This window comes from Zeus faber (assembly GCF_960531495.2).
Source record: "Zeus faber genome assembly, chromosome: 7".
Classification (NCBI taxonomy): Eukaryota; Metazoa; Chordata; class Actinopteri; order Zeiformes; family Zeidae; genus Zeus; species Zeus faber.
The window spans coordinates 28,020,424-28,046,068 of record NC_137203.1 but is presented as its reverse complement, the minus strand read 5'-3'; the positions used below and the strand labels follow the sequence as shown (position 1 = coordinate 28,046,068).

The 25,645-nt window shown below is 42.8% G+C and overlaps 1 protein-coding gene across 1 annotated transcript; it reads right to left on the bottom strand.

Annotated features, from left to right (window-relative positions):
- Positions 1-289: 289 nt before the first annotated feature.
- cds2 (CDP-diacylglycerol synthase (phosphatidate cytidylyltransferase) 2) lies at positions 290-23,082 on the bottom strand. The gene is made up of 12 exons (XM_080004355.1): positions 22,895-23,082; positions 15,022-15,164; positions 13,766-13,862; positions 13,290-13,387; positions 12,615-12,754; positions 10,851-10,909; positions 6,826-6,996; positions 6,337-6,405; positions 5,330-5,482; positions 3,960-4,079; positions 3,766-3,869; positions 290-3,203 (listed from the first exon to the last, which is right to left on the bottom strand). The coding sequence occupies exons 1-12, from the start codon at positions 22,958-22,960 to the stop codon at positions 3,068-3,070; spliced, it is 1,356 nt and encodes a 451-aa protein (XP_079860481.1). The 5' UTR covers positions 22,961-23,082; the 3' UTR covers positions 290-3,067.
- Positions 23,083-25,645: the final 2,563 nt, after the last annotated feature.

The following is a 25,645-nucleotide window of genomic DNA, read 5'->3' as shown; positions in this document are numbered from 1 at the left end:
CCTCAGAGTCAATATATATATAAACATATATATACATATTCAACAAAGAAAATAAATCGATACATAAGCAGTGCAGAAGTTGTCTGGTTTTGTGGTTCAGCCCTCAAGTCACAGGTTTAAGTTTAAAAAACCCAACTGTCTTTTTGTATGTATTCAAGTTAACAGATACAGTATATGTTGTGTGTGCGTGTGTTTTATCACAAGAGGAAGAACGGCGAGAAATAAGGGAAGAAACCAGTCAGACATACCCACTCACATACATATTTATAGATAGATATATATATATATTTGTATTTTTTGTCCTCTTTTATTTAGAATGAAACAAAGGCAAAGCACACATCAGCATTTAAAAAGTTATAGCTGTTCTGTAGACCAATGTACTTAACACAAACCATTGTAGTCACAGTAATCATAAAAAAAAAATAATAATAATCTTTTCCATAAATCATATGCAACATCCACTTGATCAGGGAACCTGGCTACTGAGACACGTCGCAAAAATCCTGTACATCCTCCGATAGATTCCGTGGAATGATTGTGTTTTGGGTTTCACGGCCGAAATAGACGCCCTCCACCCCTCTCCTCGTATGGAACTGATGGTGATCTGAAGGAATGAAGGGACTGCAGGTGGAGATCTCACTGCTGGACCGAGAGCTCCGGGCGCACGACACGTCAGAGGCTTTCCAAGCAGACCTTTTTATTTGTATTTAATGACAGATCAGTCCTGAGCCACGTCGCCAGAACTCGCTCCTATATCATATTAAACAGTGCAATGTGTAGGTCTATGGTAGCTCCGTGCTGCTAAGACTTACGTACTGCGAACGAGAACAAGATCTAACACGGAGACGCTTCTAGAAAAACCGCCCGACTGCACTTGGGAAAGAAGAGAAAAATGCATACAAAAATAAAAGCGGCGAGAACCACAACGAGAGCGTCATCTATACAGACAACTCTTTCCGATAACACTTTCAAAATAACTTTAAAATGTCTTGACCCCGACATAAAAAAAACAAAACCCAAAAAGATTTCTTATCACCTTTCACATTATACATTATAATAGGTTTGTTGAAAACATTTGAAGAAAACACTGTAACAAGTGGATGATGTGTTGTGCTGAGCAAACAACACACGGGACACAAAGCCGCATGAAGGAACGACGCGCCGTGACACACATCATTCCTCTGGAAACCACCGCCACTTTGGAAAAATATTCAAAGGATGGATTATTATTTAGCGTTTTAGTACGAGACGGACCCATTAAAAGCCTTCGGTTAATGTTCATAAGTGGCAGTAGCCCGATAGCAATTATACATTTCCTTTTATTTATTTATTTTTTTTTTTTAATAAATAACAGTGAGGTTTCCTTAGAACTCCATAAACCCAAAAAGTATTTACAGTGTGTGCGTCTCTCTCTCTCCATACATATACACATATACATATATATACACATACATACATACATACATATGTATAGAGAGAGAGAGATCGAGAGAAATTGACAAGGGACCCGAGGACCTACAGACGTCCACTGCTCTACTTGGCAGTGCCGAAAAAAAACATCCCATCGTCCCCCAAACAATAACAGTAGTAGGGTCACATTTAGGGGAAGTAAATGTGCGGCAGCTTGTGAAGGAATGTTCCTTGAAACAGGTATGACAGTAGAGGAGACAGAGAGGAGGCCATTTCACACTAGCTAACGAAACTAAATATATAGGGGCGGTCGTTTTGTAAATATCAAAATCTTCGATTCGATGTGTTGGACACAAAAAAAAAAAGTTGTCTTATTTATGTGGAAGCCTCTGTGCGCACACAACACACACACACACACACACACACACACACACACACACACACACACACACACACACACACACACACACACACACACACACACACACACACACACACACACACACACACACACACACACACACACACACACACCTTTTAGCGAAGCCAGCGCTACCGTTTTGGACTCAAACTGTTGGTACTCAAACTGCGGGGCGCGCCCCCAGTGGGGCACAGAGGAATTGCAAGGGGGCACGAGAACATTGATAAAAAAAGCGGGCCTTTAGTAAATATTTTAAGCACTAATTTGACTTATCTCATGAAATATGTTTACATTTTCCAAATGTAATCTGGAAATTAGTTTATTAATTATTGGTCAAGTCCTGTTCCTTGCCCACATGTAACACTAAACTCGTTGGACGTTTCTTTCCACATTTGAAAAGAATACTCCCAGACCCGGACCCTTGTTTCGCTGAATGGGACAGTATATGAAAAGGCTTTGAAATGTTAACTGGTGACTAAAAAATAAAAGCACAGATATTATATATATATATATAAAAAAAAACAAAAAAACAATAGCAACAGACGTATTACAATGCCGGCGGTGAACTTCAATCGGGTACAAGTCACACGGACACAAATGACAACATTACAATAAGCCAAAGAAACAAATAAACAACAAGTTAAAAAAAAAAGAACAAAAAAAACCAAAACACAGTTTCTGCCAAGTATAAATACAAAACACCATCATAACAACAAACAAACAAAAAAAAGATCAGGACCAGAATTCGGCCGAAAGTACAGTGTGAGCGATGTCGATTGGCAGTGCATTAAAAAACACAAAAATAAAAAAACGAGAATGCATGCATCGTTAAATATTCACACACACAGAATAGTGGGTTTATAGGTGTGTGTATATATACATATGTATATATACACACACACACACACACACACTGATATAAGCTGCTAACCTGGTGACAATACAGTATTCCACAAGCTCGACCTGAAAACACTGAGGCGAGAATCAGCCCACACACACACACACACACACACACACACACACACACACACACACACACACACACACACACACACACACACACACACACACACACACACACACACACACACACACACACACACACACACACACACGACGAGTCTCCCAAAAGCCTCTGGTGTTGGGGGAAGGGGAATTGGCTGCCGGCATCCTTTTGGTCCCCACCCAGCAGGGCAGGTGGAGGCCGGGTAAGGTGGGGCGAGGGAGTGGGGGTGTCTAGGCTGCGGCCTCCTCCAGGGTCAGCAGGAGGCCCTTCTCTGTCAGGTAGGCCTTGAGGGAGTTGAAGATGTGGAGCTGCTGGTCGGGCCGCAGGGCCAGGAGCTGCTGAATCACCTTAGTGGGGTTGGGACCCCTGGGGGGAGACACGGACACGATTGAGGGACATCCTAGAAACTAGAACTAGAACATCCTAGAAGAGTTTCAAAGAAAGGATGATCCAACACTGCTCCACGGTTTCTCCATTTGGAAATAATGGTGGTTCGGTGGAGTCCCAAGAACCTCAGAAATTGCTTCGTAACCCTTTCCAGATGGATATTTTAGATATTTCAATATCTTCTGAAATTAGCAGTTCATACTGGAAAACCTACCAATGTGTCAGAATTAAAGAATGGGCTAACATTCCTCCTTCTCGCTTAAATCTAATTTAAGCCTATAAAAATGTCTATTTTTACCACTTTTTTTTATTTATAATGAATAATTTGGTGGGTGGTCTGAACAACAAATCTACCGGTCAGTATATGCATGAAGCCAACGTTCCACACCAGCTCATTTGCTGTGGGGACAAGTGCTTCAAAGAATAAGGACTAAATAAATACTAATAAAAATAAATAAAGCATAAACTGCCTTTCTCAAATAGCAATAAAAATGGTAATACATTATATTTCCACGCTTCTGCTCTGAGGGTCGTTGTTTACCTGATGAAGCTGGCAATGTAGACGTTGACAAAGGTGGCCATGAGGTACTGGCAGTCAAATCGATCCATGATGCCGCCGTGGCCTGGGATGGTGTTGGCGAAATCCTGAGGGGGGGGAGACACAAGAAGAATTCAGATGAAGACCGCCATAGAAGTGTACAGGAAACACGCGCATAGCACATCTAAATGGTTCACCTTTATCTTGAAGGCCCTCTTGAAGCCACTGGCGAAGAAGCCCCCGAAGGGCCCCATGATGGAGGCGAAGCTGGAGAGGGCAATGCTGTGGATCTGGAAGGGGTAGAGTCGCACCGTGGTCTGCACGAGGGGGGGTTGCAATAAAAACAAGTAAATACACAAATAAATCAATGAATAACAATTCAAAAGATACAATTTTATGAACCCCTGTGGGGAAATTCGCAAGTCAAGAAAGGGTTATAAGTAAGATAAGCAATAAAATAATAACCTAAGATAAAAAGTGACATATGACATATGTAAAAAATAAAATAATTTAGAAACTGGAATAAAAGTTAAACTACCAGTATTGGTATTTAATCTTTCTTTTTTCTTTTTAAGATTCTTCCAGCATTTAATTATTTGTTTGTTTGCATATGCTCGCACATTGTGACAAATTAAAATAAATTCTCATAACTTTGTAGTGTTCGCTGATGAAATACATCATCTCACACATCTCAAGGTAATATAAAAGTGGGAATATCTCCTTATGGATTACCCCGACTCACTGCGTTAAGCGCAATGGTTCTCCAACTGTGGGGCGTCGATGTATTGCAAGGGGCGTGCAGTGACTTTTTTTTTTTTTATAAAACTGAAAAGAAAAGCGACAAAATACCGAGATGGAACGCAAATTTCCTTTAATGCGTTTCGCAGGGGACAATAAACTGCATGTTGCTAGCACGCACCATGAGTGCTTGGCTGAGTATGTGTTTAGATTAGTATACGTGTTTAACGGTCAGAAATTGGTTACTGTCTCTTTGAGAGATTTGGTCACATGCTTTATGTCGGCACTGCCATGCATTTCAATTTGGTTTGTTTTGCTGTGAGTTTCAGAGCCAGCTTCCTGTGACTCTTGTGTCAATTACCATTTGATTTTATAAGAACCAAAGGTCAAGTGGATTATTATAACCTGTGTGAGAAACCAGAATAAATACTTTTTTATGAATTCCAAATCGAGTGGATTCTTAACGACGCTCACATCGCAGGTGGTTGAGTCATGATCACACAAACATAATAATTATGCATGAGCTGTATTTTGTTTATATGCTGTAGGAATGTATGTCATAATAACCTATTTACTATCTACAGTTAACAGTAGTTTTGTGTTAAGTGTTCAACAGAAACATACAAATCTGAAGACAAAATGCAACTGTTTCTAAAAACAATTGCAAGACAAAACCTTTTTTTACATTATTCAACCTGTGCCAAAAGTGCTGACATTTTGGAATAGTACTTGTTAGAACTCATAGAGGATTGTATTATGATATGGGGGCCTGACAAAAACAGTTTGAGAACCACTGGTTTAGCGTAAGCCAGGGTTGGTTCCCGCTCACCCATCCGGTCAGTGACTCCAGCACGCCGGGCAGAGCGTAGTTCTGCAGCTGGAACAGCTCCGGGGGCTCGCAGTCCACCTGGAAGCTGTTGGAGTCGTTGTTGAACTCCACGGGGCACACGAAGTAGCGGCAGCCCGCCATCACGTAGGAGAGCTGGGGAGAGGGGGGGAGGGGGAAGGGCCTCGGTCAATTTGAACATATTGACTTCAAAACCGAAACAAACTAACCCAAGGCCAGATATGAAGACCATTTGCAGTTTCTCCCTAAATTATCAAGAAGAAGTTGAATTAAAAGTCCAGTAAGCGGATTATGAAACACATGTGGATGTTTCATATAAATTCTATTCCACTTTTCCAGCACACTAAAGACAAGAAGGTAAAAAGTAATGACCCAATGCTTAGGAAAATTATATCTATTTATATTATATATTATCGCTATTGCTACTATTACTATTATTAGACGCAATCTTATTACGTGATTATTAATTTCTCATTCTCTCACTGAATTCCACTAAGCATAATGGGAAAAAAAAGGCCTTCACACATTAACCTTGTAAATGTGACACTGGTAACCAAGTGTTCCTAAGTATTTAATAGTCCTATTAAATCCAAAACAATAAGAACACCATCAAAAATTAACCACTAGAAAGGTATGTTCAGTTCAGTCCAATGTATTCTCATCTTTAGGGTCATCTTTCTGGTTGACTGTAGTTGTATTTCATTAGTTCTTCATACTTTTATTTATTTTTGTAATTGTTTTTCATTTTTTAGGTTATATTTTGTTGTTTTCTCATTAGCTTTAGTGTATATTTTATCTGGATGTAAGCTGTTGCTGACACTGCAATTCACTGCAAAGTATCTATCCATCTTAATAATATGTAATATGTAGGGCGACAAATACACCCAAAGGATTTTGAAAATAGTAAGGTTCTGAAACTTTTCCCATCATAAAAAAAACAAACAAACAAAAAAAAAAACATTCCGGAACTGGTTGGTTTCGCATCTCACCAGGATTCCAAACACGATGGTAGAGAAGAATCCACCGATGAAGCCCTCCCACGTCTTTTTCGGAGACAGCTGTGTGAGAAACGTGACAGGGTCATCAACACCGGGCAACTGCAAGACACACTTTTTGAAATAATCCCCGCGCTGCTGCTGCACAGAGCTCGCTTCATGATCTCAGCTGCAGAGCCCTGAAGGCCTCGCCCCGCTGCTGCACAGAGCGGAGCGGCTCACCTGGGCGGCTCGCTGTTCGCCTGTTGTTTATTAATATGACACCTATCACGTGTCCAAATTGCACCAAATTTAACACTGCAAGTCCTTGGGTCCCCAGCATCACATCCCCCCACCCCCCAAGTGTGAAGTCAATCGGATGTCGGAGAGACAGACAGACAGACAGACACAGAAGATCCCTGCCTTTATATTATATCAGATTAGATAAGATAGTTAGGTATAACCCAAGCCTGTGTGGTTGCTAGGGGCGACGGCGCCACCAACCTTGATGAGCGGGGTACGGCCGAAGAAGAAGCCAAACATGTACGCCATGATGTCGTTGCAGATGACGCAGGAAATTGGCACGATGAACCAGATCATCCCCTCAAACAGGTTGTGGATGATGAGGTGAGACTGGGTCACCACGATTAGCAGGGTCACGTGGGTCCAACCGAACTGCACAAAGGCAAGAGCACAAATGGGCAAAGGGAGCTTTTTGCACTTAGTTCAGTTTACCCTGCGATTCCAAACAGATGTAAAAACGTAAAGAAAAAAGGCATTAGAATCAGTGGTAGTGAGCTCTCCAGTGTCACAAGATTTGTGTGGATAGGCAAAGGGTTAGAAAAACATACTTATTTTACAGTAAGTCGCTTTGGACAAAAGCATCAAATACCGAATGACCATCTAATGTCATGTAAAAATGTTAAGAAAATAAAAGCGTTAAAGTTGTCACTTCTGTCACACTGTCGGTTACTTACGGTTACTGGGTTACTGATTCATTAGTAACGCTATTTTCGGGCAAAATATGCTCTCATTGAACCTGAAGGTGATACTTTGAGGAAATGTAAATACTGTTTATTACAGATTATCAACTTTTTTTTTTTTAATTTTTTTTTTTTTAATTTTTAATAATTGTATTAATTTTAATGTTTCACTGCTTTTACGAACTGAGTCAATGGCAAGTGTAGTCAAACTCCTTCCTTGTGTAAGTGCACGTGAAAATTGTGAGTATAGTTTGGAAAATGAACAACTGAACGGACAAATAATTGACAGTATTTTTCGGGTTTATTTCAGGGTTTTTTTTTCCCCAGCGCTAGTTTTACGGTTAATTGCATATCGGCAATTTTCTTTTTATCTCATACTTTAAACCTTTAACTTTGACGTTTATTGTATATTGCCAATTTTGTATTGTTTATTCTTTGGTTTATTTTATCAGATTTATTTTAAGGTTATTATTTATTGGTTACATTGGGAGAAGGATGCTGAGGATGGCGCTGCCAGGTAGGAGGAAAGAAAGAAAGAGGAAGGCCAAAGAGAAGGGTTTTGGATGTGGTGAGGGAGGACATGCAGGCAGTTGGTGTAAAAAAGGAAGATGCGCAGAACAGAAGGTATTTGAGGCAGACAATCCGCTGTGGCAACCCCTAACGGGAGCAGCCGAAAGAAGATGATTATTTATTGGTTACCATTAAGTTTTTATTATTCGTAGTTTATTTTTAGGTTTATCTTTCTGGTTAATTGTCAGGTTTATCGTATAGTTGTACAGAATGTTCTTCTATCCTGTAGTTCATTTTTAGGTTTTTTGTATGTATATTTCTTTGATTATTATTTGAATTAATTCAATTGTTTTTTGTTTAAGGAGACCTCAAACTCAGTTTTTCAGTGCTTGTGCACATGCATTTGGGTCTCTGATGGGCCTACTACAAAAAGTGAAATACTGACAACACAGTCAGTTTTTGACAGCTTTCTATTTCAGAAAACATGCGATTCAACAAGCCGTTCGGATTTGAAGCCCCTGACTACGTCAAGTGGAGCTTCATTAGAATTAGAACCGCCCTCCATCTGAGTAATTCCACTCACGGCTGGAGATTAACAAGCACCGCTGGAACCTGCTCTGTTGGTTTCACAGACCAGCACAAATCTTTCAGAAGAAAGAGGAATTAATACCAATTGCCTGTCAAGAAACTGTAGACGAGGGAAACATAAGTATTTAAAAAAATAATTCTTCTGTTTCTTTCTTTCTAAAATAAAAAGTATGCGGTACATAGACTGCAGGCTGCGCGATCAGCACGGCAATGAAAAAAACTTATAAATTAGGCCTTGCAGATATAATATCAGTGAAGATTCAGCAACTGGATTACTTATTTCTCGCCTCAAATTTGTTCAGAAACAGATTTTGGTGGACCGATAAGGTGAAATCACTGAAAGTTTACGGACTAAATACAACAGAACCTGGAAATCATGCTCAAAGCACATGGGCTCACAGAACCAAGAACCTGTCCTCCAACCCCACTGGAACTAGGGGAGTCAGGAGGGATGTAAGAATGGCTAGAATGCATAATCTGAGTGGAATTTTCAGCAAAAAAAAAAAATCAAACCATGTTTTGGGGAGCTCATAGACCTATTGTATATTAACTTGTTGAAAAGGAGCATAATAGGTCCACTTTCATTTTAAGGTTTCTATTTATTGCTTATCATTAGGGTATTATATATTGCCAAATTCTTACTGTCCATTATTTATTATTGTATGTACACACACACACACACACACACACACACACACACACACACACACACACACACACACACACACACACACACACACACACACACACACACACACACACACACACACACACACACACACACACACACACACACACACACACACAGATATTTGGCTTTAGGCTGAAACTTATGGAAAATGTAAAAAGTTCACGCTACAGTGATATTGTATCATGAAAGTAGGGCATTTAAGTAGAAGCAGGCAATGGTGATTTCCTCATCTCAAACAATTTATTGAAACAAAAGCCAACAACAGTGGTGGGTTTACCACAACAAAAAATGTCAATGTCTCAATAACTTGTCATGTGCCGTTGAGCATTAATTACAGCTTGACAACGACGTCTCATGCTGTTCACAAGTCGACTTATTGTCTGCTGAGGCATGGCCCCCCACTCTTCTTGAAGTGCGGCCCTCAGGTCATTAAGGTTCTGGGGTACAGAGTTACGAGCCTCTACACGGCGACTCAGCTGATCCCATAGGTTTTCTATGGGATTCAGGTCTGGAGAAAATGCATGCCACTCCATTTGAGGTGCCCCAGTCTCCAGCAGCCGTTCCCTAATGATGTGACCTCCATGAGCTGGAGCATTGTCGTCCATGAAGATGAAATGAGGCCTGTGTTGTCATGCAGGGGCACAATGACTGGATTAATGATGTTATTCAGGTAGTATGGGCTTGTCACTGTACCATTCACAAAGTGTAGGGCAGTTCTGTATTGACTAGACACACCTGCCCACACTGTAACACCACCACCACCAAAGGCTCGTCTGGTGACAACAGTGGCTGATGCATAGCGCTCTCCTTGACGTCTCCAACATCGTTGGCGGCCATCTTTTCTGCTCAACGTGAATCTACTTTCATCAGAGAACAGCACTGAGGCCACTGGTCCCTCGTCCAGTGTAAATGCTCCCTGGCCCATGCAAGACGATGATGCCTGTGCCTGGTGGTGTGGTCAGGTACCCTTGCAGGTCGTCTAGCACGCAGACCATGCTGATGTAAATGGTTTCGAATGGTCTGACGTGACACTTGGGAGCCTCTCACCTCCCTTTAATGTGCCTGGAGTTGAGTGGCATCATCATCCGGTTCCGCAGGGCACTGTTCACAATGAAGCGCTCATCAGTGTGGAATATGGCCAAAGGACGTCCACTTCTATGTCTTTCTGTGACTCTTCCAGTGTCTCTGTATCTCTGTTGCAACCTGCTGATGACACTCCGTGACATTCTAAGCTCAGTGGCCACTTCCCTCTGAGAACATCCTGTTTGAAGCCTCACAATGGCGAGGTACTGTTGATCAATTGTTTGGTGTCGTCTGGGTCTCATGATGTCAAAATGTGAACAGCATGATGAAGAGGACTCTTTAAATACCAATTCTAATGCAACCAGGAAATGTATTGGTCGATTCATGGATCAAACACCTGTTGTAAATTTTGCCGTTCAGCTCCTTGTTAGAGAACAGCAAGTTGTGCGAAAAGTACTGAAACATTGAACAGTTGGACATGTGCATTCAAAAGTTTAGAGAAGGTCAAATTAAGTTCACCTGTAAAGGTTATAGTGCATCTTAGGTTCATCCTGAAATTTCACCAAAAAGCCGAATATCCCCAACTTTTTGTGAGTAGTGTGTGTGTGTGTATATATATATATATATATCCGTGTCAGTGCAGTGGGGTTTGGGTGTTTCAGTGTGTTAAATGCACGGGGGGGCACACATGTACTGTATATCTATAATCCAGAAGCCTTCTTGTAGCCACTCACCATGTAGAACTGCAGGCGATAGTGCTTCTTCACCAGGCTCAGCACGAACATGCAGAAACCTGCCATGTGGAGAAATGACAGTTTTTCGTGACACGTCTAATGGGAGGTGGGGGGGGGGTGTAAAATGAGATTTACTGTGTGCCGTGTCTAAAATTAGATCGACCCATATTAGGAGATGACCTGGTGAGAGAGAGCTAGAGAGCAATTCCTGGAATAATGCTCAAAGATGAGGCCGTTCGTTCTAGATTCAAAGCAAAAATTATATCTTCATTCATAGAAAGCCCAAAGGGGAGGTGTTCAGAACTCAACAAGGGCGCAATGTTAAATCTAAAAACATTTTCGTGAACCCAAAATTACATAATTGAGGTCTGAACTTTTCCCATGACACAATAAGTAAGCCCCCACAACTGAGCGCTCCAAGCCGCTAGTGTCTCATAAGGACCAAATGCAAGGCGACATGTAGCGACTGCAAGGCATTCTGGGTTTTGTTCACCCTCAGGCAGCTTCCTTCCTTCCTTACCGCATCCTGTTTGCCATTCAGTTTTGCAGCACAGGAAGCCAACACTAACCTGAAAATAGAAATCTTCGCAATCTCAAAGAACTCTTCAAGATCTTACCAACCTCAACCAAGCCTAATCGAAAACGTGTGCATGGAATAGCATATAAAACCTTTTTTTTTACTTTGATTATGACAGAGTTAAGACTGTATTACTCCATGTTGTACCCAACACTTCTACTTTTCATCCTATAACAGGTTAAACTGGGCAGCTGTAAAGACCTATTCTTTGTCAATGATCTTGTTGAGCTGTTGTGCGCCTTGCACGGCTGAGGCCGCCATCGATGTATGAATGTGTGTGTGAATGGGTGAATATCTGGTCTGTACTGTAAAGCACTATGAGTAGTCTGACTAGAAAAGTGCTATATAAATGCCATTAAAATGCCAAACCCCATTTGACATTTATTTTTTAGTGGCACTGCACTGCTGCCTTACAGCAAGAAGGTCCTGAGGTTGATTCCCCCCTGGTTGGGTTATCTCCAGATAAGGGGCCTCTCTGTGTGGAGTTTGCGTGTTCTCCCTGTGCTCACATGGGGTTTCCTCCATGTATCATTGTAAGAGCCCCCACTAAAAACATGCACAAGAACATCGTCTGACCAGTGATTGACACTGAATTTAGTCCCCGGGCACTGTACTGTAAGCTGCCCACCGTTCCTGGCCTGCCCCCCGGAGGAAGGACAAGCCTCGATGGGAAAAATGTGGAAAAAGACATTTCACGGCCTCCATCTGCATGTGTGTGTGTGTGTGTGTGTGTGTGTGTGTCGGCCGTAGCTGCACGTAATGCATGTGTTGTGGTGTGTGTGTGTGTGTGACGATAAAAGACAAACTAAAGCTTGTCCAGTTTAATAATTAATGTACCTAGGGCATTTCATGACCATGAAACAGTTATAGTTAGCTGGTTAATAGTTAGTTGGCTGTTAAATGTCTTAAAAATTATTGTGATAAACAACTAAATCGTCTTGTTCAATTTCATGTGACTGTCACTATATAAGACAGTTATACCATAGTAATACAAATCCAAAGCAGACATTGATTCAAGTTGACATTGAACATTTGGAACATAAACATTTGGCTAGATAGTTAATTTTCCTCAACACAGCTGATGGAATTTGAATGAATGGAATGGATTTTTAAAGCATGGAGAAAGATCTATTTGGGTGGGTGGGTGGGGATTCTCCACAAGCCTTCTTTTGTGCGTGTGTCTGCACCTGTGAGGTAGAGTGCGAAGGAGATGAAGCGGTGGTATTTGCTGAGGATGCGGAGGGGCTCCTCCCTCTGCACCAGTGTGAAGAAGTAGTCCGTCACCGTCTCGCCATAGAAGAAGTAGTTCACGCACAGCAGGAAGTACCTTGGCAGCAATTTGGGGTTTTGTTAAGAGCGGGAAACAGAATGGGGGTGGGGGAACCCTGGCATCCATTACGCTCGCTCTACAGAAAAACCAAGTTGTTGAACTGAGCAGTCACTGGGAACTCCCATCCAATGTTTAGCTTCAGTGTTCCAAAAAACATAGGCTTGTTTTTTGTCAAACTGTTAGACCAACCAGTTTGCTTTTCCAACAGGTTTTCTAAACTCATAGCATAGCGGATGCCAATAAAACGTGAGCCTCTCAAACTATAAATCAGTCACTAGCGCTAAGATCAGCCTAGCCACTTAAAACTAGTCTAGTCACAAAACTGATGATTGACCAAATCACTTCTGTTTAGGATTGGCTTAATGATCTAGAACTACCAGAGAAAGTCAACCCAACGGACCTCGGGAAGGCTGAAAAACCAAAAATGAGAATTAAAATAAGTAGAAGGGATAACGGGATGTTTGCAATTTTTGTCAAAAATCACAAAACAATGATTTGTTGTTAGTGTCGTGAGGGTTGTGCGTGTCCTCACCAGCTTAGCGTTCTGAACCAGGGCAGGTGGTAGGAGTGGTACACGCTGTAGCCAATGGAGATGATCTCATGGAAGCACTTAATCTGAACAACCAGCACCTGCACGATGGAGACACAAAACAACTGGAGCGTGAGAAGCTTATGAATTTGGGACCAGAGCTACATTCACAAATCCAGTTATGTGAGCTTATTGATCAACCGCTCTTATTATCTGCTCATAGAATCTGTCCTTTACATAGTGAAAGAAGGTCTAACAACAGGTTCATATATTCATTTTCCCCCCAAGTAGACTGGTAGATGTATATGAGTTTTTCCCCTTAGGGTTCAATAAACAAATAATAATAACAAATAAACAAAACTCCATATTTTCCCTTAAAAGAGGGCCTTTTCTCTAATGATGTTATGCGAACAATTTCCGGCTCAGCGTAAGGCCCACTCAGCTATCAACAGGGAAGTTACCGCCCTGGCTGTACTCACAATCATCATCAGCACCATGGGCCCCATGTAGATGATGAAGAAGAAGAAGGAGATCATGGCGAGGGTCAGTATCCCCCGCACCCACCAGTTCTTCCATCTGAGTGGAAACACATAAATTAATGCACACGCCACACGCACACACGCACACACACACACACACACACACACACACACACACACACACACACACACCAACCACTAATAACCACAGATATTATGAAGGTCCTCCTCATTGTCACTGACAATGAGGGGGCACTGACAGGTCTGCAGCTACCCTGACAGGGCTGCAGCTACGCAGCCCCATATGCAGCAAGCTGTGATGCACTGTATGTTCTGACACCTTTCTATCATAGCAGCATTAACTTTTTCAGCAATTTGTGCCACAGTAGCTCTTCTGTGGGATCGAGCAGATGGGCTAGACTTTGCTCTCCATGTGCATCAATGAGCCCATGACCCTGTCACAGCGCCAGGTTTGGTAGATACTAAGCACCAGTTGTCTAGCCATCACAATTTGGCCCTTGTCAAGGTCACTCAGATCATTGCGCTTGCCCATTTTTCCTGCTTCCAACACATCAACTTCAAGAACTGACTGTTCACTTGCAGCCTCATATATCCCACCTCTTGACAGGTGCCACTGGAACAACATGAGCAATGTTATTCACTTCACCCGTCAGTGGTTTTGATGTTGCTGAATATGTTGTTGAATGTGTGCGTGCGTGTGTGTGTATATATATATATTTTTTTTTTCCCCCCCTTTCATTTGATGCTCATTGAAGAGTCAAATAGAGATATAAACCAGTGCAACCCAAAAAGTGAACAAATGGAAGCTGTATGTTATCATCAGGCCCGGCTCTTCCTATTGGCAACATTGGCGGCCGCCTAGGGTTCAGGAATGAAAAGGTCTCAAAGTTCGCCAATTCATAAAATGTCCAAAGTTTGCCAAATATGAGGGAAGATAACTGACTGAATCATGCCATGCCTGTAGTCTTGACGGACGATGCTTTATATAGCACAGGCATTTATCTAACAAAAGAAAAATGGCTTGACGTCTAGAACTTATCAGATCTTTGACCAGGTCAGTTAAAGGGTCGTCTGCAAACTATTTAAGTGGATCCTTGAGTGGTTCCTCTGACCCAGAGCAGAAAATTAGTGCGGGTCAGGGAGAGGATGACCCTTCATCTAAACTCCTGGATGGACGGACTGACATTAATGTGGCCTTGGAGCGAAGCGCTTGTATGTGTTCCCATTAAGCATACCGTGATGAGAGTCCAGACAGGGCCTTGTTGAGGACCTCCGGCGTGTCATCAGACGAGACCGGCACCTCCGGGACCCCGGTGTCCGCCTTGGACTCACTGTCGGACGCTCTGTCCTTCTCCACCTTCAGCTCGCTCTCTGAACCCTGAGTGACACACAGGATGACAAAAAGAAGAATGAAGTCTTGAATATAGCTAAATAAAAAGCATGGGGACACTGTCTCTATAACAAGGATAGGGCTCTTTTTTGGAGCAAACATTATAATATCTAATATATTAGCTCATTTTTGCAAGGTCACATTGACTTTATTTTCAAGACTGCGTCACAATCCGTTCATTCCAATGCAGTTAGAATTGCACGTTACCTTTTTGCAAAGCTTCAATGTAGTTCTATTGGATAAATGATTGAGCATTCTTAACACCATGATAAACGTCCTTTTAGAACAAAATAACCGAAGACTAAAGCAGGCTTATTCAACTAGCGGCTCGCAGGCCAGATACGGCCCTTTTGAAAGTTTTTATGGCCCGCCCCCGAGTTTGTTTTCCAAGTTCCCTTTAAATGCAGCATCAGTTCGCTCGCACCCGAGTTACACTTTTCTGAGTTCCCATTGAACGCAGCATTAGATTGCTCGCTGCAGATTGGCCCGATTCGCTCAGTCAAGCTTACGTTGCATGCTGGGCTGCCGGGCCACAGAGAAACTCACGTTAGCTAAGTTAACAGCGGGCTTCAAAATGTCTCTCTCGAAGCCAAAGAGACGTAAAGTTGATTGTGAAAATTGCCAATTCCAGAGCGAATGGCCTCACAAGTATTTATTTACTTTGCCAGGCGCAACAAGTAATAAACTATTGTGTTTATTGTGCAATGAGTGTATTGCCATTTTAAAAGCACCTTATGTATGCATGGATGTGTTGTTGAGGATACTATAAACAGGCCTACTTACTGTAAGTGTGATGGATACTGTTATACTATATGGCCAACGAATCCCCAGTGATTTTCCCATTTGGCCACATTGCTATTGAAGTTGAATAGCCCTGGCCTTAAACATCTTTAGTCAATTTTCTTTTTGAAAAAAACTCTTAGTGAATCCTGGAAACAAGGGCAGAAAGTTGGTTTAACCAACCAGCTCCTCAATTGACAAGCAATGGCTTAACAGTGACTAAATTGTTTTCCGCATTACTGCATTGAAGCCTGCAGAAAAATTGCAATTCTAACGCCACAAGCGTGCTACAATCCAGGAAAATATTGTCAGTGCCACTCTAGTACATGCAAAACAATGTTTTAATTGTATATTGGTTTGGAAAGAAGCTGACCAATCCTTTAATGTCAGTGGTGCAGGGCTCAACAATAACGATTGCCCAGTTTCCCCGGGCAACCAAATGTAGGCCATTGTCAACCAACCCGGTATATATATAACGTTGTCCATATAGAAATCAATTTATCGATGCATCTATTTATCTCAGTCAGTTATGAAATGATTAAAATTCGACAACCACTTTGTTAGTCCTGGTAACCAAAAGCTGATGCATGGTTGCCAACTTGCCGCTTCTAAAAGTGGGGGTGTCTTCTTTGCAATTGCCATTTCATGGACAACTCTGACTGTTGTCTGTGTATATGTACCTAACAACAGTTCAGAGTATTCGGCCTTCTTGGAGAGGGTGGGAGGGGTACTGGAGAAGGCCCCACTCATTAACTCCATAGTCCTACTGGGAGACTTCAACGCTCATGTTGGCAAGGATGAGGGAACCTGGAGGGGCATGATTGGGAGGAACGGCCTCCTTGATCTGAGTCCAAGTGGTGGATTGTTATTGGACTTCTGTGCTAGTCATGGGCTGTCGACCAACACCATGTTCAAACATAAAGATGCTCATGAGTGCACTTGGCACCAGAGCACCTAGGGGTAAAGGTCAATTGTCGATTTTACAGTCATTTCAGCAGACCGGTGGCCATATGTTCTGGACACCGGGGTGAAGAGCAGGGCTGAGCTGTCAACTGATCACCATGTGGTGGTGAGTTGGGTTAGATGGAGGGAGAAGCTGCCAGACAGGCATGGTAAGCCCAAACATGTAATGAGGATTTGGTGGGAACGACTGGTGAAGGAACCTGTTCAGAATGACTTCAACTCTCACCTCTGGAAGAGCTTCTCCTACATTTGGAGGAGAAGGAGGTGGTTGGGGAAATGGAGTCAGAATGGTTCCTGATCAAAACCTCTATTGTGGAAGCAGCTGTTAGGAGCTGTGGTCAAAAGCTGGTCGATGCCTCTCATGGCGGCAACCCACAAACTTGCTGGTGGACACCAGCAGTTGAGAGGACAGCAAAGCAGAAGAAGGAGGCCTTTCGGGCTTGGTTAGCTTGAGGGACTCCTGAATCTGCAGAGAAGTATCAGGTGAAAAAGGCTGCAGTGACAGCAGGTGCGGAAGCAAAATACAGGGTGTGGGAGGAGTTCGAAGAGGCTATGGAGAAGGACTTTCGGGCAGCCTCAAAGAGGTTGTGGAAAACAATTCAGCAACTCAGGTGGGGAAAGTGCCACATGGTCCTGACTGTTCTCAGCAAGGCCGGGGAAACTCCGACCTTGACTCGGCATATTGTCGAGAAGTGGAAGGAACACTTTGAGGAACTCCTGAACCCAATGAGCATGTCCACTGACCGTGGTGGTGAAGAGGGAGCTCAGCCGCAAGGCAAAGCTCTCAAAGGTCGGTCTTTGTTCCGGTAGTGACCGAAAGAATGAGATTGTGGATACAAGGGGCTGAAATGGGGTTTCTCCGTAGAGTAGCGGGGCTCACTCTTCATATTAGGGTGAGAAGCTCAGTGATCCAGGAGGACCTCAGAGTACTGCTGCTGCTCCTCCACATGCTGGAGTCAATTGAGGTGGTTCGGGTATCTTGTAAGGTTGCCCACTGGACACCTCCGTTTGGAAGGAGTCCCCACGGCAGACCCAGGACACGCTGGAGAGATTATATCTCTTGGCTGGCCTGGGGAGGCCTTGGATCCTCCAGGAAAGGCTAGAGGAATTTGCTGGGGAAATGGATGTCTGGGATGCTCAGTTGGCCCTGTTGCCACCGCGACCCAGACCAGGATAAGCGGGTTAGAGAATGAAATGGAAATGTTTACTGGTTCCATCGGGTGAAAATCGCCCTCATTCAATATGGCGGCCAACCTAAGTAGGGGGGTGTCTCCACCTGCCAGACAGCGGCAGTGGCGAGAATTTTACTAGCTGAATGATAAAGGCTGCCTGGCTTTTGAAAGCTCTGAAGCTTTCATCTCTCCTTCTGAACATATTCTCTCTCTCTCTAATTAGGCCAGGCGCTCTCACCTCTCCTTCAAGCAGCAGATGGTTGCTTCTCTCATGACACCCACACACTCATAAGCTGTGACTGCAACAGTTGGACTACAGCATCGCAACAGCTCATACAGACTTTCTATTTTTAGGACATTGTTTCTATTTTTCCTCGTACTCTCTCTTCTATTTTTATGGCATACCATCCGAAGTTTCTCCAGTGTCAATAAAGCTCCCTTTTAGCTAATTGTCTACCTTGGGCATTAATCACACATACCAAAACACTAGCCATACTGTAGATAAGCTAGTTAAATAACACAAAAGGTGCAGAAATGTTAAACCTTTTAAACAGCTTAGCCTTTAGTGGGAGGGATGTTTTATTTTGGAAAATGAAGGGTAAATTGTTCGTCAGTGTTTGTGATCCTTCATTCTGGAGGCCTTGTCTTCTCCAGCGGTTGAAGCATTGTGAATTATATGACAGACAGACAAAAGTATTATGGTGGAATGCTCACCCAGCAGGAAAGACTCAGGATCACTGTGTCAATCCCCAAAGTAGTGTCTATCTGGAATTCCGTTGCTGTGTACGTGACCATTTTATTGAAGCCACTGACCGCTTTCTAGTTACATTTGTCAGTGTATATTGGGGCCTATTATGGCTTTGTATTGCCAGGAAAATGTCAATACCGTCACAGATATTTTGACCTTAATACCAGAACTATACTGTTTTTGAAGATCAGATACTGCTTTAAAAACAAGAATGTTTATGTTAGCGTTCTGCTCTCATGACATTTAAATCTTGAGCTGAGGCATTCACCGCTCTCAAGAATGTCACTGCCCTATATTGACATAAACAATATCTCGTTTCGATGCACACACAAAAAAAAACAACACATGACCATCTCTCCCACAGGCCGCTGGCGTCATCACACTGACGGATGCGCCAGGCCTGTTGGTTTCTATGGAGACAATAGCCCATCATTCAGGATGCTGAATAGACTGAAATAGACCCTTGTTTTGTGCAAGCACCCCCACCCCTCCATCCATGCTTCCTGTCTTTTTTAAGAGAACCAAGCATCTTTTTGCTTTGTTTTTTATCTCGGACTGATTTAAAGGGAGATTGAAAGAAGAAGAAAAAACAGTCTTTATTTATCACGCAACACACCACACTATAACACATGCTTGCACACACACACACACACATGCACATGCTTTGATGGTGGCCGGTGAAATGGATTCTCTGCTTTTGACCCATCCTGGCTTGTCCTTCCTCCGGGGGCACAGCCAGGAGCAGTGGGCAGCATACGTGGACGCGCCCGGGGACCAGGTGATAAATGTCCATTGCTGGTCAGACGATGATGTCTGCATGTTTTTGGTGGGGGTCCTTACTGACGTGAGGTGGAGGAAACCCCATGTGAGCACGGGGAGAACGTGCAAACTCCACACAGAAAGGCTCCTATTTGGGAGATAACCCACCGGAGCACGGTGCCAACAGCGCCCCAGGCGGGAATCCAACCCAGGACCTTCTTGCTGTGAGGCAGCAGTGCAATGCACTGCGCCACCGTGCCACCATGCCATTGATCGTTAAACCCATGGAACAGATCGAGCCATAACTGCTTCAGTCTTCTTTGACCACTTAAATGAACCTACATTAGCTTCAGTGCAGTAGTTGAACAGTACGTATACCTCCCACCCCACAGTTAGGAACCGGAGCAAAATGGCACTGGAAAGTGTCTGGTGTCATTTAGGCTGGGATTCCTACGGCTAAAGGGCTGAGAGCTCTTGCAAGAAGAAATGACCCTCCGGCCCACAGCAAGGCCGTCCTTGGACAAATATTGCCCTGGTATCCAACTGGTTAAACATGGATGGACTTTCTATAAAACTACACATATGTGTCCCACCACAGCAAAAGCCGTCAGCTCACGCATTTCTAAAATCGCCAAGAACAGCCAAATAAGTTGAAATAACCTTTCTTGGAGGAAAATACAATTTTTCCAGATTCGTGTTCCTTTGTGGTTTTTTTTATCTCTCAACGTATTTTCAAAACCGAGTTTGATTTATAAATAGTAGAAAAATGTTAAACCGTAGAGTTAAATATTCCCGTTTGATTACATGGGGAAACGCAGTTCACTTACCGGGATGCGGAACAGCGCTGAATAACGCCGATCGATCGTTCCTTTTAAAGCAAGCGTCCAGGTGAAGATCATTCTTCCATATTCCAAGTGATGTGAAGTAACAATGTGAAACCGTTTTGATAGAATTCAACCTTTAAATCGTACTACTCTTACACACACTGAGCCATTGTTGTGAAACGGCGAAGAAGAAAAACCCTTTGCGTCACGCACCTACGTCACTTCCGTAAACAGACGGTAAAAGCGCAGCACGGGGGTGTTTCGGTCTCACTTGTCTGTGAAAAATTTCTTCTCTGTATCGTTATGGTTTACGAGAAGCGGGTGGCGGAAGCTCTCAATCATATTTCGGACGCTAATGTGACCAGTGCGATAGATCCAAGTCAGTGTTAGCAGCGCGTGTTGGACTTCATTTTCTGCGATGATAATCAGTTCTCAGACGGCAACGTGGAGAACGACAGTGCTGCTGAATCTGATATTACTCCGGACTTGGAGAACATTTCAAACAGCGGATTTCAAACTTAATGTGACGATGAAACTGAATATTTTCAAGAACCACCAGAGGAGACCGACGATACGTCCGTTGTTGTTACAACGGAAGAAGTTGATGACGTGATGAAGTCCGTTGAGGTTGGTGACAGATTTTCAGATTTCAGATTTTCTGAGACTCATATTATTGATAGACTCTACATTTTGTCCATACTTTTAAACTCCAAAATAATTCCACTTTTATAAAACATGTATATTATTACTGTTGAATAAAAGCTTTATTTAAAAACAAAATGAGTTATGTGTTGTTGAGCTGTTCATGATTGGCCCGTTCAGCAGTATGTTAGGTAGCCATGAGGCTTTGTTGATCCACCAACCCCATTTGCATTCTGGGAGCTGGCTGAATGAACCTGGTGTGGGTAAAACTTTGGAGGTGATTATCTCAGAAACAGTTTGCCACACCCATGTCATTAACAAGTCATAGCTTTAAAAATATTTGCTTGATTTGCACAGGCGACACCTTGTTTGGAAGCTCTGATTTTCCACTTTCAAATAATGTGAATAAAATAAAAATCTTGAAAGCCGCCAAATGACCCTAAAGTACGTGGTGGGTCACATATTTGTTTTAACCACTTACGCTCATTGTGAAGTATCACAACGATTGCTGCGTATACGTTGAACCAATACCAATCAAGTAAGTTATCAGTCAAAGAATGTCCCGGCACAAAAATACCAAGACACTAAAAGCCAAATCAAAAATGTCTATTTTAATTTTTTTTGACAGACAGGATATTCTATTCAGGAAAATGGATACGGCTGACACTTTGACCGTTGGCTTCTAATGAACACAAACTAACAATCTTCAGACTCTTTTACTATTCGATAAAAGTCATCAATCTCATCTTTGTTTAATCTCGGTGATTAAAGTGTGGGACTCCAAATCATTATCTGCTGTCATCAGGCGATATCAGTACATTTGTCATGCAAACAACATTCAATGAGAGAGCAATAAAAAAGAGAAGTCAAAATGTGCAGAATTTGCTCTCGTCTTGCGCTGTTGTTTTTAATGATCTATATTTACTACACTGATAATCATAATCATCTGGCTATGTTGAAAGTTACTCGGAGAACATATTTGCTAATTGTGTTAGGTGCGTGTGTGTAAGTTCAGAGCAGGGAAACCAGCAATGGACAAGGCTAAAAATAATGGATTTTTTTGGCGTGCACGTAGGCAGGTATCCAGTCAAAACCAGGGCCTTAAATTGGGTAGCTTAAAGTGTGAAATCATATTGTCTGTTTCAAAAAAAAAAAGTACAGTGGCACGTACACAGAATTATGTTTCATAAAGACTACTTGTTTTGCTGATAGGTGACGAGTCAGGGAAGTCTAGGTGGTTAGCCGATTTTGATCGCTCGCGTGTCTGACATGGCTCACTTGCCTGGAAAAGCCCGAAACAAGCTTAAATTTCCACTTCGTGTCGGTGTTTTGCGTGGAATTGAGATTCCCCATGTCGCTCTCTGGGGGGGGGGGGCGTAGCCAAAGAGTACATGGGCGCCACGTCACAGCTCAGCCCCCCAAACAGCCCCGTCCTTTGGCTACACTGACAACGGGAAGTGTTTCCCTTCAATGGTTGTTCTTTTAGACGTGTTGTTGTGGTTAGACGGGGAGTGCCTTCAGTTCAACTGCCTGCACATGGTTCCGCCAAGGAGCTCCGTGCTGTTTGAGGCAACCTTGTTTACCGGCTCTCCGGGTCGCCGACAGACCACATCGAATGTCAATATTAATAATTGATATTAATATATTCATAGGCTATCTGGTCAAAACACGGGTGTATCTTAATAAACATCACTATATCGCAATAGAGACACACTCGGCGACTACGGAACGTCAAAAGTCCCAATCGTCTCTGAACCGTTTTTGTGAGCTAACGCTGTATGCTAGCTCCTCTTCTGGTTAGCATCGCTAGCTTATCTAAACGCAGGCTACCTTGTCGTCGGCGTGCTGGTGCTCCAGCTCGCTGTCGGTCGCTCCGCGGTGCCGCAGCTCTGTCATCTTCAGCGAGAATCTTGGCCCGGAGAACAAAACAGCAGAGGTCCTGTTGGCTGGCGAGGAAATGTTATGGTCGAACCATTTATTGCTGAAATAGTCCTATTCCTCCTCTGCTGCTGAGCCGCTCTCTGACGTAATGCTGCGTTCGCGTCGTTTGGGAACCGCGGATTTCTATAGCTTACAGAACTTTCAAGTGTTGTGCGTGCGTTGTTTAACGCCCAGGTTTGCCCGGAAACATTTGTTTATGTTTACTATTATTAACTACTAACGCGTACAACTTTTTTTACACTCTACTAAAGACATTAATGAACAGCAGAGGCGAATGATTTAGTTAGTTACTCACTTTAAAATCATTTCAGTAATTAATACTGCAGTAATATATTCTAACATATAAGTCTGTGCGCACACAGTGTGCATTCGTTTCCGTTCATTTCCATTACAGTACAGCCTATCTACTATATGTAGAGGTTACTTTAATTAAATGTCATTTGGCTTTATCTAGCCCTCGTCGGTATTTCTTTGTCATACCCGGAGCCCGTTAGTGGTTATTCCCGCGTTGGGAGCGTCACGCGGGAGAAAAGTTCGAACAATACTACAGCAAAACTACTGCTTGAACTGAGCGATATTTCCGAGTTGGACGTTCGTACGCCCCATTTCTCCCATTTGACTTGAATGCAGCAAGAGCGCCCCAAATGCAGTAGCCCTTCCCCTCAGCGCGGGCAGGTTCCGGTCGTTACGGGAGATCAACATGGTCCGTGTTACTTACCTGCAATCACTACGTCTAAATGTCATTTTATCCAGCACGTTTCAGTTTTTTTGGTATAATGTAACATTTCTTTCTTTCTTTGCTATTGTATTTATTTATTTATTAGTTTGATGCGTATTTATTCAAAGGCGTTCTTCGAAATCACTGAATGTCATTTCATATTCATTCCACAAATTTAGGTTTTATCACCGAGCAAATAAACAGTAACTTTATGCTTACGTTGTAGTATGCGAAAACAGTTTTCGACTTTTATTGAATTTGCAAAAGGCCGAATTCAAGTGAAGTGAGTAAGTGATCTTTTTCACTGTAATTTGCGCCTTCAACACCGAGTGGCAGCAAATACTCGCACACCTCCTGTGCGCAGGTTTGTGGGTGTTTCATCTTCAGATGGACACACTTTTCTCTGTACCCTATACCTTATGACCTCATAAGGCCATCAAGCACCACAAATTGGAAAAATAAACATCTTCACTGTAATCGATCGAACTAAAACACATTTAATGTCTTTATTCCCATTGCACCTTGTATGTGGCCAAAAGGCCAATTCACAAAACTGGAAGAATTCTGAATGGCATGTGTTTATTTATACCGATCAGGCACAACAATAAAACTACTGACAGGTGAAGTGAATAACATTGCCCTTGTCGTTCCAGTGGCACCTGTCAAGAGGTGGGATATATATCAGGCAGTAAATGAACAGTCAGTTCTTGAAGTTGATGTGTTGGAAGCAGGAAAAATGGGAAAGCGTAAGGATCTGAGCGAATTTGAACCAAATTATGATGGCTAGACAACTGGGTCAGAGCATCTCCAAAACAGCAGGTCTTGATGGTGTTCCCAGTATGCACTGGTTAGTACCTACCAAAAGTGGTCCAAGGAAGGACCGGCGACAGGGTCATGGCCGCCCAAGGCTCATTAATGTGCGTGGAGAGCGAAGGCTAGCCCGCCTGGTCCAATCCCACAGAAGAGCTACTGTAGCACAAATTGCTGAAAAAGTTAATGCTGCTATGATAGAAAGGTTTCATAACACACAGTGCATCACAGCTTGCTGCGTATGGGGCTGCGTGGCCGCAGACCGGTCAGAGTGCCCATACTGACCCCCGTCCACCGCGAAAGCACCTAGAATGGGCACGTGAGAGCTGTTTTGGCGGCACGAGGGGGACCTATCAGCGGGTGGTTTTAACGTTGTGGCTGATTGGTGTATATGCACGCTGCATTTTCTATAACTTTGTTTGATGATTTCTGCTGTCATCCTTTCACCAGCCCTACCCCAAATTTGGTGCACTGTGCTCCATGACTCATCGCAGGAGAGCACTGCTGAGAATTTTGGCAATATCTATGTTAATTTGGACAGCCTGGCGACTTTAAACTCATATTATTGCCCACAAATTATTCTGAAAGTTATATTGTTTGTCTACTGAAACTTACCTTTAGATTGCTTTAAGATATGATATATGATGAACATTCTCTCAATGTAGATCGTATATAATCATAGTCTTTTTTTTATCAAATTACCGTTTCTGCAAAACCTTTTCCTTTTGCAATTTTCAGTTTTTACAATATATATATACAAATATATATTTTAAAGACCGCACGCCTCCATCAATATATTCCTGCTAGCCTCCGTGCTCTATTAACCTCCTTCTTCTGACTGAGCCACATTCCAGACTGTGTCTTTTCAATTATTGAACCCTACGATTGCTGTTGAATTTTTAATATGTATAAAAGGAGGGAAGAGACGACAGCTCTGCTCAGATGCGACCGTTCTGCTCATGAAAATTCTAAAGTGAGTTCCTGTGAACCACTAAATACATCACAGTTCCTCCTGTTCCTTCTGGAACATTGGGCGACGAGTCCCCACCATTTTACCAGAATGGCACCTTCTCGTTGTTTCCATAACATGCTTTTTTTTTTACGGGGTGAGG